This window comes from Eretmochelys imbricata, chromosome 4 (assembly GCF_965152235.1).
Source record: "Eretmochelys imbricata isolate rEreImb1 chromosome 4, rEreImb1.hap1, whole genome shotgun sequence".
Classification (NCBI taxonomy): domain Eukaryota; kingdom Metazoa; phylum Chordata; order Testudines; family Cheloniidae; genus Eretmochelys; species Eretmochelys imbricata.
The window spans coordinates 69,157,977-69,173,857 of record NC_135575.1 but is presented as its reverse complement, the minus strand read 5'-3'; the positions used below and the strand labels follow the sequence as shown (position 1 = coordinate 69,173,857).

Genomic DNA, 15,881 nt, shown 5'->3' with positions numbered 1-15,881 from the left:
TCTGATTCTACCATCCTGACAAGGAGTAGCAGCTTACTCTGTACGATCGTAGTGGAATTACGTGTGAGCTAAGGCTTTTATCCCGCAAGCCGCTTTGCACAGATGGACTCCTACACCTATGCAGAACCCCATTGACTTAAGTAAGGTACAGCTTGCAGGCTCCAGGGCCCAAGGCACAACTCAACCTGAGTAAGGGCTGCAAGATCTGACCTTTAATGAATAATGTTATGAGCTGGGTGAAACCTTTCTATGTTTGAGTTAAAACCACATTAAGATTGGTAGCTGTAAACTCAGAGTTCAATTAACATAGTTAAAGCATAAGCCAAATCTAACACAAAAGGTGTGTGTGAACCTGCCCAGGAAAATTTGGCTGAGTGTTATTTGGAGTAGGGGTGGGAAAGAGATCACACAGAAATTGAGGTCAAACAGAAGAACAAACAGAGCCAGAGAGAGGCTGAAAGAGCAGCTGACTCTGGAAGAAAGCTACAGAGAGGAAGGGCAGAGGGGTGCAGGCTGAAAAGAGTGCTCTTGGTGCTATGAGCAAAAGAAGCTGTTTTCTGCTTTGATTCCTTTTGTATTCAGACACGCCAAATTTTGTATATTATTATTTGTAAACGAACAAAACTGCATCAAAGAAATACCTGACTCTCCTCAATTTCTACTCCCAACTGGAACACCTACAGGACCCCAGATTTTGACTAGCTATTCACGTTGAAAAGGCAATAATAAGTAAATCAAAACAAATGTTAAGAACACTATCTCTAAGTTTTAGAGCCTCACACACCATTTAAGTTTGATATTCATATATTAAAGAAACACTGTTCAGTTTAAACCTGAAATTTGGGTTTCTGTTAAAAATTGTGGGGAACTTACTGAATGAAATTTACTACTGAGGGGAAGATCTGTATAAGGCATTGTCAAGGTTCCTCCCCCACTCTGAACTCTAGGGTACAGATGTGGGGACCTGCATGAAAAACCTCCTAAGCTTATCTTTACCAGCTTAGGTCAAAACTTCCCCAAGGTACAAAATATTCCACCCGTCGTCCTTGGATTGGCCGCTACCACCACCAAACTAATACTGGTTACTGGGGAAGAGCTGTTTGGACGCGTCTTTCCCCCCAAAATACTTCCCAAAACCTTGCACCCCACTTCCTGGACAAGGTTTGGTAAAAAGCCTCACCAATTTGCCTAGGTGACTACAGACCCAGACCCTTGGATCTTAAGAACAATGAACAATCCTCCCAACACTTGCACCCCCCCTTTCCTGGGAAATGTTGGATAAAAAGCCTCACCAATTTGCATAGGTGACCACAGACCCAAACCCTTGGATCTGAGAACAATGAAAAAGCATTCAGTTTTCTTACAAGAAGACTTTTAATAAAGAATAGAAGTAAATAGAAATAAAGAAATCCCCCCTGTAAAATCAGGATGGTAGATATCTTACAGGGTAATTAGATTCAAAAACATAGAGAACCCCTCTAGGCAAAACCTTAAGTTACAAAAAAGATACACAGACAGAAATAGTTATTCTATTCAGCACAATTCTTTTCTCAGCCATTTAAAGAAATCATAATCTAACACATACCTAGCTAGATTACTTACTAAAAGTTCTAAGACTCCATTCCTGGTCTATCCCCGACAAAGACCAGCATATAGACAGACACACAGACCCTTTGTTTCTCTCCCTCCTCCCAGCTTTTGAAAGTATCTTGTCTCCTCATTGGTCATTTTGGTCAGGTGCCAGCGAGGTTACCTTTAGCTTCTTAACCCTTTACAGGTGAGAGGAGCTTTCCCCTGGCCAGGAGGGATTTCAAAGGGGTTTACCCTTCCCTTTATATTTATGACAGGCATGTGCACCACTTACATCCTACTTAAGCTCTATTTTGCAGGCTTAGATGATGCATCGCCCTTATGCCTGCATATGGGTCATGTTTCACCATAATGGGCATAAAAATGTTTCCAGGTTTGGTTTGGTTTTTTAATTCAACGGAGACAGTTTTGGCAGGGTTTGAACATTCCCCTTTAATGTTGGAAACCAAACAAACACCATTTTACTAATGTATGAGAAATAGAAAGTGAACCTCACTATGAACCAGTCTAAAAATCATCTTTAACCATCTGAGTGAATGCGAACAACATTGTCCCTTTTCGACCTGAATGGCTAGTCAAAATTCAGAGACCTGAAGATGTTCCAGTTGGGAGTAGAAATTGATTATGGAATCTAGGATGTTCTTTGATGCAATCTTGTTTATTTATAAAGAATTTACAAAAGCCTGCTTCTGCAAACTCAGGAGGAACCAAAGGTAAAAGGAGCACTTTTTTACCTGACAGCCCCAAGCCTCTTTCGCCAGCACCAGACCAAAGCTGTCTCTTTAGCTTCTCCTAGGGTCACACTCATGCTTTGCTTAAAGCCTTCTGCTTGGATTTCTTCAGGTGTACATCAATCAACGCCTCCTCCTCCCTCCCAGTGCCTACCGCCCATCAGCTGTTTTGCGGCGTCTGGAGGTGCTGGGGGGAAGGGGAGAGGAGCAAGGGTGTAGCGTGCTTGGGGGAGGGGTGGGACTGGGTGGGGAAGAGGCGGGTTGGGGGTGGGAAGAGGCAGGGCAGGGGCCTTGGGGGAAGGGATTGAGTGGGGGCAGGGCCTCAGCAGAGCAAAACATTTAGGTTTAGATGGATCAGTATTTTCTGATGACAATGCCGTTTCCTCAGAAATCTCATAACCAGCTCTAATAGGGAAGTATTATTATCTCCATTTTATGTATAGGAACGTGAGGCACAAAGTGACTTGTCTGTGGACAAAGGAAGCCTGTAGTAGAGAAAGTAATTGAACTAGTGTCTCCGAAGTAGCAGGCTAGTGCTCTAAATATGTGGGCTATCCTTTCTCTCCATCAGCGGGAGCTGCTCTCAGTACACCTTGTACTAATCCAGGATTAGGTCAATTCTTGACAAACATTTTGCTCATTTCTAAATATAATTTTGCTTCAGCCACATTGAGAGTCACCCATTTTTATTCACGTTTTACAAACATTTATATAAATGAAGTTCCTCTTACAAATGTTTGCAGAAAGCAATTAGAGGCTGGGATTTGTTCCATCAGAACATACAGTTGGCTTTGTTTCTAAATGAAATTTATTTTGGATAAAAGCAGAATTAATTTATAAAGGTTAGGTCATTTAAACAGGTAACAGAAACAGTGGCACATGATGCCAAGTCATCAGTCACACTACTCAGCTAGTGAATCATGAAGAATTTGTTTGTGACTGATCCACCAGCTGAAATTTGTTAGGAAAAAAAATCCAAACAGTTGCCAATATGGAATAAAATAATATAATTCACAGTCTCACTGTGAATTTCAACTGATGTACAGAGAAAGAGCTAAATTAGCTCAAAGCCAAATTCTCCCTTGTGTAGAAGGCCTGCACAAGGTCTGTGCATTATTTAAGTCCCACTTAAACCTTCTGCATATTGGGTGAATTTCACTCTAAAGTTAACTTAGGATGTTGTGCTAGCTGACCTGTGATCTGATTCCGTTTGGTACCTCTTGTGTTCATACTTCTAGTGTTTCACCAAAGGGCACAGCTCTTTACAGCTAAACACATATGTAAAGGTAATTGTTCAAGTGTAAGAACTGTCCTTAATTTTTTCTGACAATTCGCCACCACTTTCCACCACCCATCCACCCACCCCAAAAAAGAAAAGGCCAGAGGAACAGGCAAGGTGTGTCCATGCCACAGAGCTTAGCGGGTATAGAATATGGGTGGATCCGGTAGTACCAAGGGCAGAGGATCCACTGCTATGTGGAATCTCTTTTCTGTCCTACCTGCAGGGAGCCTGTGTAAGGGCCCATGGGCTGGGCTGGAGCAATTGCCAGATGGCAATTCCTTGGCTGCTCTGTGACCTGGACGGATTGTTCTCATGCCCTTATCCACTGTGCATCTGCTGGGTCTGGCACTGGCCCCTGCATTTTGTTACTCAGTGACAATGCTGTAGTAAGTAGTCACACAAACTGCATGAGACATGAGTTATCTATCACTTAACAAGGCTTATCACAGACGTTGAGATGAGGAAGAATATATTCCACAGCACACAGCCGCCAGCTGTTTCTAACATCCTCTTTCCCCAGATGTAATTGACTCTGCCTTTTCTCCTTCAAAACTGTTGACGTAAGATGTTTGTTTGTCTAGAGAGACAAGGAACATAAAGTGTTTTCTCCATTGATGACTGATCTTTTTCATTCAGTGGCAGACACTTTAATGTGCCACATCTGCCTGACGACACATCACACCTGAGTTTTGTAACAGGCGGAAGGGACTTATCCATACAAGAGCAGTTTTAACATACCTGCTTTCTCACATGCACCATTATCAATATCATTTTTTATTCCTAAGGTTTTATTTTTTTTAACGACTGAATCCCTCACCCATGAAGACTTTACTTCAAGTCCTACCTCGGCTCCCAACTTTCAGTTGAGTCCATATTAAAAACCATCATAACACAGTGGTGGTCCTGCTCGAGACAGACCCAGACATTAAACGTTACGGATGTTATGGGTCAGGATTATGCTGCAGTGGCAGGAAGCTCTTGATGCATCTATCAACAATTTTTAGCTTGGGCTATTAATTCCTTATTTTCATTAGTACAAAATTCACACCTGATCAAAATAAAAATTGACATCCTGCCCCGTGCGAAGTAATGCAGGAGTCAGTTTGATTGCATGGTCTATATAATATTTGCCTTATCTAGGTCTTATGACAGGGATCGGCAACTTTTGGCATGCAGCCCATCAGGGAAATCCACTGGCAATCAGACCACATACAGGAGAAGAATGAATATTAAATAGGAGCTGAGAATGTAAAGGATCAGACACCAAGCTTAATGCTGATAAATCATAGGACAGAGATCGGCAACCTTTGGCATGTGGCCCATCAGGGAAATCCGCTGGAGGGCCGGGACAATTTGTTTACCTGCAGCGTCCACGGATTTGGCCGATTGCAGCTCCCACAGGCTGCAGTTCGCCATTCTAGGCCAAGGGGTGGTCTGTCAGCCGCTTCCCACAGCCCACATTGGCCTGAAATGGTGAACCACGGCCCGTGGGAGCTGCGATCGGCCAAACCTGCGGACGCTGCAGGTAAATCCCGGCCCTCCAGTGGATTTCCCTGATGGGCCACATGCCAAAGGTTGCCGATCCCTGTCCTATGATTTATCAGCATTACGTTTTGGTGTCTGATCCTTCGCATTCTCAGCTCCTATTTAGTATTCATTCTTCTCCTGAATGTGGTCTGATTGCCTTGGATACTTTTCCTTCATGTTTAGCATTCGTGATACTCTGCCCTGGTCTACACTAGGACTTTAGGTCGAATTTAGCAGCGTTAAATCGATGTAAACCTGCACCCGTCCACACAATGAAGCCCTTTATTTCGACTTAAAGGGCTCTTAAAATCGATTTCCTTTCTCCACCCCTGACAAGTGGATTAGCGCTTAAATTGACCTTGCCGGCTCGAATTTGGGGTACTGTGGACACAATTCAATGGTATTGGCCTCCGGGAGCTATCCCAGAGTGCTCCATTGTGACCGCTCTGGACAGCACTCTCAACTCAGATGCACTGGCCAGGTAGACAGGAAAAGAACCGCGAACTTTTGAATCTCATTTCCTGTTTGGCCAGCGTGGCAAGCTGCAGGTGACCATGATGGAGTCCCAGAATCGCAAAAGAGCTCCAGCATGGACCCAACGGGAGGTACGGGATCTGATCGCTGTTTGGGGAGAGGAATCCGTGCTATCAGAACTCCGTTCCAGTTTTCGAAATGCCAAAACCTTTGTCAAAATCTCCCAGGACATGAAGGACAGAGGCCATAACAGGGACCCGAAGCAGTGCCGCGTGAAACTGAAGGAGCTGAGGCAAGCCTATCAGAAAACCAGAGAGGCGAACGGCCGCTCCGGGTCAGAGCCCCAAACATGCCACTTCTATGATGAGCTGCTTGCCATTTTATGGTGTTCAGCCACCAGATGGAGGCAATACGGAAGCAGGTTTTGGGGACGAAGAAGATGATGATGATGATGAGGTTGTAGATAGCTCACAGCAAGCAAGAGGAGAAACCGGTTTTCCTGACAGCCAGGAACTGTTTCTCACCCTGGACCTGGAGCCAGTACCCCCCGAACCCACCCAAGGCTGCCTCCTGGACCCAGCAGGCGGAGAAGGGACCTCCGGTGAGTGTACCTTTTAAAATACTATACATGGTTTAAAAGCAAGCATGTGAAAGGATTACTTTGCCCTGGCATTCGCAGTTCTCCTAGATGTACTCCTAAAGCCTTTGCAAAAGGTTTCTGGGGAGGGCAGCCTTATTGTGTCCTTCATGGTAGGACACTTTACCACTCCAGGCCAGAAACACGTACTCGGGAATCATTGTAGAACAAAGCATTGCAGTGTATGTTTGCTGGCATTCAAACAACATCCGTTCTTGATCTCTCTGTGTTATCCTCAGGAGAGTGAGATATAATTCATGGTCACCTGGTTGAAATAGAGTGCTTTTCTTCAGGGGACACTCAGAGGAGCCCATTCCTGCTGGGCTGTTTGCCTGTGGCTAAACAGAAATGTTCCCCGCTGTTAGCCAGAGGGAGGGGGGAAGGTTGAGGGGGTAGCCACACGGTGGGGGGAGGCAAAATGCGACCTTGTAACGAAAGCACATGTGCTATGTATGTAATGTTAACAGCAAGGATTACCCTGAAAGAGTGTAGCCACTGTTTTATAAAATGTGTCTTTTTAAATACCGCTGTCCCTTTTTTTTTCTCCACCAGCTGCATGTGTTTCAATGATCACAGGATCTTCTCCTTCCCAGAGGCTAGTGAAGCTTAGAAAGAAAAAAAAACGCACTCGCGATGAAATGTTCTCCAGGCTCATGCTGTCCTCCCACACTGACAGAGCACAGACAAATGCGTGGAGGCAAATAATGTCAGAGTGCAGGAAAGCACAAAATGACCGGGAGGAGAGGTGGCGGGCTGAAGAGAGTAAGTGGCGGGCTGAAGAGAGGGCTGAAGCTCAAATGTGGCGGCAGCGTGAAGAGAGGAGGCAGGATTCAATGCTGAGGCTGCTGGAGGACCAAACCAGTATGCTCCAGTGTATGGTTGAGCTGCAGCAAAGGCAGCTGGAGCACAGACTGCCAATGCAGCCCCTGTGTAACCAACCTCCCTCCTCCCCAAGTTCCATATCCTCCACACCCAGACGCCCAAGAACACGGTGGGGGGGCCTCCGGCCAACCAGCCACTCCACCACAGAGAATTGCCCAAAAAAGAGAAGGCTGTCATTCAATAAATTTTAAAGTTGTAAACTTTTAAAGTGCTGTGCTTAAAGTGCTGTGTGGCATTTTCCTTCCCTCCTCCACCACCCCTCCTGGGCCACCTTGGTAGTCATCCCCCTATTTGTGTGATGAATGAATAAAGAATGCATGAATGTGAAGCAACAATGACTTTATTGCCTCTGCAAGCGGTGATTGAAGGGAGGAGGGGCGGGTGGTTAGCTTACAGGGAAGTAGAGTGAACCAAGGGGCGGGGTGTTTCATCAAGGAGAAACAAAGAGAACTTTCACACCGTAGCCTGGCCAGTCATGAAACTGGTTTTCAAAGCTTCTCTGATGTGTACCGCGCCCTCCTGTGCTCTTCTAACCGCCCTGGTGTCTGGCTGCGCGTAACCAGCAGCCAGGCGATTTGCCCCAACCTCCCACCCCGCCATAAACGTCTCCCCCTTACTCTCACAGATATTGTGGAGCACACAGCAAGCAGTAATAACAGTGGGAATATTGGTTTCGCTGAGGTCTAAGCGAGTCAGTAAACTGCGCCAGCGCGCCTTTAAACATCCAAATGCACATTCTACCACCATTCTGCACTTGCTCAGCCTGTAGTTGAACAGCTCCTGACTACTGTCCAGGCTGCCTGTGTACGGCTTCATGAGCCATGGCATTAAGGGGTAGGCTGGGTCCCCAAGGATACATATAGGCATTTCAACATCCCCAACAGTTATTTTCTGGTCTGGGAATAAAGTCCCTTCCTGCAGCTTTTGAAACAGACCAGAGTTCCTGAAGATGCGAGCGTCATGTACCTTTCCCGGCCATCCCACGTTGATGTTGGTGAAACGTCCCTTGTGATCCACCAGAGCTTGCAGCACTATCGAAAAGTACCCCTTGCGGTTTATGTACTCGCTGGCTTGGTGCTCCGGTGCCAAGATAGGGATATGGGTTCCGTCTATGGCCCCACCACAGTTAGGGAATCCCATTGCAGCAAAGCCATCCACTATGACCTGCACATTTCCCAGGGTCACTACCCTTGATATCAGCAGATCTTTGATTGCGTGGGCTACTTGCATCACAGCAGCCCCCACAGTAGATTTGCCGACTCCAAATGGATTCCCAACTGACCGGTAGCTGTCTGGCATTGCAAGCTTCCACAGGGCTATCGCCACTTGCTTCTCAACTGTGAGGGCTGCTCTCATCTTGGTATTCATGTGCCTCAGGGCAGGGGAAAGCAAGTCACAAAGTTCCATGAAAGTGCCCTTATGCATGCGAAAGTTTCGCAGCCACTGGGAATCGTCCCAGACCTGCAACACTATGCGGTCCCACCAGTCTGTGCTTGTTTCCCGAGCCCAGAATCGGCGTTCCACAGCATGAACCTGCCCCATTAGCACCATGATGCATGCATTGGCAGGGTCCATGCTTTCAGAGAAATCTGTGTCCATGTCCTGATCACTCACGTGACCGCGCTGACGTCGCCTCCTCGCCCGGTATCGCTTTGCCAGGTTCCGGTGCTGCATATACTGCTGGATAATGCGTGTGGTGTTTAATGTGCTCCTAATTGCCAAAGTGAGCTGAGCGGCCTCCATGCTTGCCTTGGTATGGCGTCCGCACAGAAAAAAGGCGCGGAACAATTGTCTGCCGTTGCTCTGACGGAGGGAGGGGCGACTGACGACACGGCTTACAGGGTTGGCTTCAGGGAGCTAAAATCAACAAAGGGGGTGTCTTTACATCAAGGAGTATTTCAGGCAGGACTTCACGGAGGGTTCCAATAAGAAATGGTGCACCTAAGTTATTGTTCTTATTGGAACAAGGAGGTTAGCCTGGCCTCTGATTGATACATGGCTAGATTTACCTCGCTGCACCTTCTCTGTGAGTGACTGCACTGTGACCTAGAGGAATGAGTCCCCTAGACAGGGGAGGGGGGGAAGCAAATGAGTACAAAACAAATCTGGTCTATTTCTTGTTTTGATCCACTCCATCTATCTTTTACATCTTTGGCTAGCAGCAGACGGTGCAGAAGGACTGCATGCCATCCACATCTCATGGCTGCTCGGCAGAAGATGGTACAGTACGACTGCTAGCCATCCTCATCTCTTGCCTGCCTGGCAGAAGATGGTACAATACGACTGCTAGCAATCCTCATCTCTTGCCTGCCTGGCAGAAGATGGTACAGTACGACTGCTAGCAATCCGTATCGCCTGCCTGCTCACCATAAGACGGTTCAATAGGACTGACTGCAGGACTAAAGAGAATGACCTGGTCAAGTCGCTCCAAATTTAGTCCCTGCGCCCATGTCTGCCCAGGTGCTCCCAGCCGACGTGGCCAGGAGCACCTCGGACACGACGAGGACGACTACCAGTCATACTGCACCGTCTGCTGCCAGAAGGCAATGGGTTGCTGCTACTGTGTAGCAAAGCCGTACCGCGTCTGCCAGCACCCAGGAGACATAGGGTGACGGCTACCTGAGCGGGCTCCATGCTTGCCGTGGTATGGCGTCTGCACAGGTAACTCAGGAATAAAGGTGCGAAACGATTGTCTGCCCTTGCTTTCACGGAGGGTGGGAGGGAACGGGGGCCTGACGATATGTACCCAGAACCACCCGCGACAATGTTTTAGCCCCATCAGGCATTGGGATCTCAACCCAGAATTCCAATGGGCAGCGGAGACTGCGGGAACTGTGGGATAGCTAGCCACAGTGCAACGCTCCGGAAGTCGACTCTAGCCTCGGTACTGTGGAAGCGCTCCGCCGAGTTAATGCACTTAATGCACTTAGAGCATTTTCTGTGGGGACACACACACTCGAATATATAAAACCGATTTCTAAAAAACCGACTTCTATAAATTCGACCTTATTCTGTAGTGTAGACATACCCTCTGTCTCCCACTGTATTAAAGGTTCTCAGCACCTCACAGGATTGCATCCCATATCATAGTGCCCCAAATCAGCCAGGGGGAGGGTTCAGATACTTCAGCTACTTTGTTGCTCCCTCTCCCTATAGAAGCAAGTGTGCTGGCTCCACAATCTAGTCCAGGGGTCGGCAGCCTGTCAGAAGTGGTGTGCCGAGTCTTCATTTATTCACTCTAATTTAAGGTTTCGCATGCCAGTAATACATTTTAACGTTTTTGGAAGGTCTCTTTCTATAAGTCTATAATATATAACTGAACTATTGTTGTATGTAAAGTAAATAAGGTTCTTAAAATGTTTAAGAAGCTTCATTTAAAATTAAATGAAAATGCAGAGCCCCCCCTCCCACCCCGAACCAGTGGCCAGGACCCAGGCAGTGTGAGTGTCACTGAAAATTAGCTCGCGTGCCTCCTTTGGCATGCGTGCCATAGGTTGCCTACCCCTGATCTAGTCCCTGGTAAACCAGGAATCTCTCAGGACCTAAATTTGGATCCCCCATAGCCACCCTACCAATAAACTATCAGGCAGACCAAAATTGTTTCTTCTCAGCACCATCAAAACATGTTTCTTACTGGATGCGCTTTGCAAATTGCAGTGACAACCTTAGGAAGGGAATTGTGTACAGTAGATTTGTATGTGTATTGAATTTCTCTCTCCTGCTGTTTGGAGAATGTGATAGGCTCTGTAGAGTTGCAGCCTGAACTTTGGACTTTCTCAGGCTCATCAATTTCATATTCATTCAACTCCGGTAGATGATTTGATTGCCTTGGAAACCTTTTTAAAAAATGTTTTAATATTCATGATGCTTGGTCACTCCATGCCATGCAGGTTTGCAAGCTGAGCCTCTGCGCTCATCCTGATTCACAACAATGTCAATGTGTCTTATTTCATTCTGACAAGGATCGTCATACTTATTTGCCTGCTTGAAATAGAAACCAACCTTCTTTTCCATCAAACACTTACAGTAGATCAGAACTAAAATGAAATCTCAGCTGATGAAAGCCTCTTCCTGAAACAAAAAAATACCCAAGGGCAAATGAGAGCTGCGGCCCTTCAGTCATATTTAGTTCCTCAAAAAGGTTTTACTTCCGTTCACTCTTCCTGTATTTTGCGAACTTGTGTGCTTGCAACAGAAGACCATGCACAACTGCAACAGTTGTTTAAACTTTTTAATCATGTGGCAAAGCAGTAAAATATCTGCAATGTATTTTATGAGCAAAGATTCCAAATTGTCTAACTTTTTTCAACAGGCAAGCAGTCCTACAACAGGAACAGCTCCTAGGAGTCAGTCACGGTTGTCTGTATGTCCTTCCACTCAGGACATCTGTAGGTAGGTGCTTAATCAGTCATTTTAATCTGTCTGTCAAACATTAGTTTTTTTCTTTGTCTAGTAAGCTGAACATAAGCTATTGCTTCTGCCTAGCATTATTCATGAATTCCATATATCTGGGTTTTCTTTTGAGCTCTTGTTTTTGTCATGTTTCCTTTTCAATCTCATATTTTCTATTAAATCAACTCGTTTCTATTTTCATCTCTCTCTTTTTTTGTTCTCTCTTTACCATTTTCCATCTCTCTCCTTTGCTGCTGCTTTGTTTAGATCTACCACCTTGCATGATGTGTCAGAAGATGAGTCTGAACATGCAACACCTGTCATGGTGCTGACCCCTGCTAGTAGGGAGTCTGGTAAGAAACAAGTGAAACGAAGGTTTAGGCGGAGAAAAGCGATTGGGGACAATGTTGAGCATACAGAAAAGCAAAGAAAAGGGAAGGACTGCAAATTGTACCCGATGGTTGCAAGCTCCAGATGCAATGCATTGCACAAGGAAACGTATGATTCATCATCCTCAGATGAGAATCAGTGGGCTCAAGCTAGAAGGAGAGCCAGAGAAAAGGTCAAAGTTCCCAGGAGAGGGAGAAGGAGCAATAGATCTTGCAGTAACCCAGATGGATCTCCAAATAACAATGCCATTGAACTTGTCACCCTGGGGACAACGGGGGAAAAGAAACAAGAGGTGTCTGATTCTGATAACCACACTTTAAATCACAGGAGGAGAAGGGTTTCAAGATGTAAAGAATCTTGCCTTTCGCTGTCTTCAGTGTCCTCTCCGGAGGCAAGGAGTTTCTCAAGAAAATGTGGAAAAAACAGGGGCAGAAGCTACCCCCGAGGGCTGCAGTCTTCATCTCACCTTAGACAAAATAAAGTGGTCGAGGAAGGCTTTACAGAGAGAGGCTCTGGCAGTGATATTCTGACAGTTCCAGAAAATGGAGAACCTGTTGGGGCAGGGCCCAATGTGACAGATGCAGTTCAGAAAATTCCTGTTTTATATGATGACTGGTCTGATGATTTAGAAGTATGCAGGTTAGTCTCTAATAAGAAAGATTGGATATTACCAAAAGGAATTGGTTGGTTATTGCCGTGAATTATACGTGTGCCTTTTACCTGATTCTTGCTGTCATTTGGATATTTTTTTTATAACTACTGCTCAGTAGCTATCTGTTAGGGGCAGCGATACATAGCACAAAATAGTTGATAAAGGAAGATTTCTAAAGAAAGATATGACACCTAATTCATTTAAATACACTAGTAGCACAGAATTAGATTCCCACCTCCTGCATGGTGACTTGTCCTACCAAGTTTGAGACACTGTGCACTCTGGCACGAGAACCAGAGATTGAATGGGAAGATCAGATAGCTCAATACTAATGGGATACAGAGGCGTTCATTCTTAGATGACCAGTTCAAATCCAGCTCTGGTCTGAAGTGATTGAAATGTGTTACTCTCTGGGACTGTTCATTGACCTGCATGAAGTGAGTTGTTGGTCTCAAGTCAGTGCATGTTACACATGACAGCCTTATAGCTGGCATTACTTTAGCAGTCTTGGCACATATGTTAAGAACTGTAACAGCACGAATACTGAACTACCTTCCAGTTTAGAACAGAGGTATGCTGACAGGTAGTGTGTGGGAGTTTGTGCTGCTGCTATCCATGATGTGTTATGTGAATGAATAGAGGTCTTTGGTTTCCAACGCTGTCAGTCTGGCACCATTCACAGTGACAGACCCTGGGAAGTGCATGGAATAATAATAAATTCAATATTTGAAGGAAAAACATATTAAAAGGATTAGAATTAGGATAAAGTAACATCAAGAAGAGGTCCAGGTAAGCAGAGACGTTCACCTGAGGGAACTATCAAAGGGAAGGATTTCAGACCAACATCACAACATTAAATCAGTACATGGCAGCATGTCAGTGGATCTGAAAGCTGACAGGATTGTGTTCTGAGTCTTCAGCTTACTGACACCTTTAAACCCAGTATATGAGTTTGGGGTAGAAAACTTAGTGAACTTGAGTAAATCAATTCATCAGTAAATTGAAAAGGAAGTTATAGGGGACAATCAGGCATTAAAGTTAATATTTCTTTTAAAAAAATATGCTGGACCTGTTTCTCATTTACAGTGCGTCCCCTGGCAGTGGGCCTTACTGTAAATGAGAATCAGACCTAATATATTGGTACAGTAACTGAAAACCTTGCAATCTTCTTTCTTTTCTGGGAAGAATTGGTATTAAAATATAAACAGAAGTGGAATGAGGAAATGAATATGTGCTGTGAAACTACATGGCGTGATACAGTGTACTTTGTGTCTGGCAGTAGGCTCCAATGGTCCTGGTTAAGAAAATTGTCAGTAGAAGTATAGACAGTGTGTTCCTTCAGATTACTGTATGTAAGATATAATTATGAATTGATCATGTGCTGTACACCCTTCAATATGTTAGGCAAGCCACAGCATAGTTCCCTTTTCATTATTCGTTTGTTGTATCCGCCTGTTGTGTCTTATCCTGTACTTACATTGTGAGAGCTTGAGAAGAGGGCCCATCATTTTGTTTTGTGTTTGGGCCTCGATCCATACTTGGGGCCTTGCCTACTACTGCAATAAATAATAATTATTATTATTTATATTACAGTAGCACTTTGAGACCAGAACATATATTGAGACTCCGTGTGTTAGGTGCTGTACACATATATAGTAAGAAAATTCAGTTATGAACTGAATATAAGTGAAAAACGATTTTAAAAAATTATTTAAATTAAACAAGTGTAACTTTTTCAGGTAGACCAGGCCCCAACATAAACTCAAACTGTGTTTTCAGATGCAAGTATGGACTCTATTTTTCTCTTTATTGACAGAACAAGGAGTAATGGTCTCAAGTTGCAGTGCGGGAGGTTTAGGTTGGATATTAGGAAAAACTATTTCACTAGGAGGGTGGTGAAGCACTGGAATGAGTTACCTAGGGAGGTGGTGGAATCTCCTTCCTTAGAGGTTTTTAAGGTCAGGCTTGACAAAGCCCTGGCTGGGATGATTTAGTTGGGGATTGGTCCTGCTTTGAGCAGGGGGTTGGACTAGATGACCTCCTGAGATCCCTTCCAACCCTGATATTCTATGATTCTTTTTGGCCACCCACCCAGCTTTACTATGACTGTCCACATTTTGCTCACCCTGGGGCACGCAGGAAAGGAAGAGAAAGAAGGTCATGCAGGGGGAGAAGGATGCCTAAGAACTGTTAGATTAAATTTCCTTTATCATACTATGTGTTTCTCAAGTGTACTTTCACTACAGTGTTTATGCACCAAAATAAATGTGTGGTACATTAGGTGGGGTCAGAAACTAGGAAATAGGAGGAGATTACAGAGAGGAAAGTTACAGGAGGTTATAGGAGGAGATTACAGGAGGACCTTTTAAGGTTCCACCATCGTAGCTGCTTTTACAGCGGTGTAAAATTTGCCTGGCTTAAGGCTGGAAATGAAACTTTTGAAGGTTCACATAAAACTCTGGCCCAGGCTCAAGTGTAGTACAAAAGAGCGGCCCAGCTTAGAGAGGGGTGTGCCCTATTTGATCCCATGGTAAACATTAACACTGAGGAGGTATAGGAAAGAATCAGGAACCCTTATGAGAAGTTGGCAAATCTCTCTACCTGGCTCTTTGCCCCATTTTGTTGACTCTTCATTGTAATGGCACTGTAGCTGTGCTGGTATTAGATATGGATGGGGTAGAAACTGGTAGATTCCCGTGTTTCCACTCCATCCTGATTCTGTTAGATATGTCCAAGCTTGGAATGCGTAACTGCCTGAGTTGAATCCAAGTGTTTTGTCCTGGTTTGATTATAAAAATAAGGGAAGCACGTTTTCTTCTTGTACAACAAATTAGTAAGAAGTCTCCACTATTGTAATTTTGCTGCATACACAATTCCTTTCTCGTTTATTAAAAAACTCCCTGTTAATATTCAGCAACATCTAATACCTGCCTGACCCACGTACCTATATTCAGTATTCACCTTGAAAATACACACAGACACATGCAGCCCAAAATAAGACTCAAAGAGTGATTAAAATCACAAAAGAAAGCATCACAGGCATGTTTAAAATTAGATAATTGCTTGAACAGAGTCTCAGCCCTGACTTTGCCAGCTTGGAATTGTTGAGGGAGCACACAAATGCAGGTGGAAAGCAACCCTAAAGGAGTAGCCGAAGATTCCCCTGACATCAGGAGGAACAAGGAAGGGGTGGGGCAGAATACACAGCATTTCACCTGAGGCCTGGGCAGCTCTGCAGTGTCTGTGTGTGACCGCTACAGCCAGCATAATTTAAAGGATCAGAGGAGCCGCCTTTCCCTGCCACTCTGCTCAGCTCTATGGAGT

At 45.0% G+C, this 15,881-nt stretch overlaps 1 protein-coding gene across 2 annotated transcripts in view; it reads left to right on the top strand.

Annotated features, from left to right (window-relative positions):
- The window catches only part of MARCHF1 (membrane associated ring-CH-type finger 1), a 192,774-nt gene that overhangs the window by 127,119 nt on the left and 49,774 nt on the right, over window positions 1-15,881 (top strand). Inside the window, exons 3-4 of one of the 2 annotated variants that reach the window (XM_077815424.1) lie at window positions 11,436-11,515; window positions 11,783-12,544. In XM_077815424.1, coding sequence (XP_077671550.1) covers window positions 11,436-11,515; window positions 11,783-12,544 — 842 coding nt within the window. The remainder of the gene's footprint in view (window positions 1-11,435; window positions 11,516-11,782; window positions 12,545-15,881) is intronic. The other variant, XM_077815425.1, reaches the window with a different exon arrangement.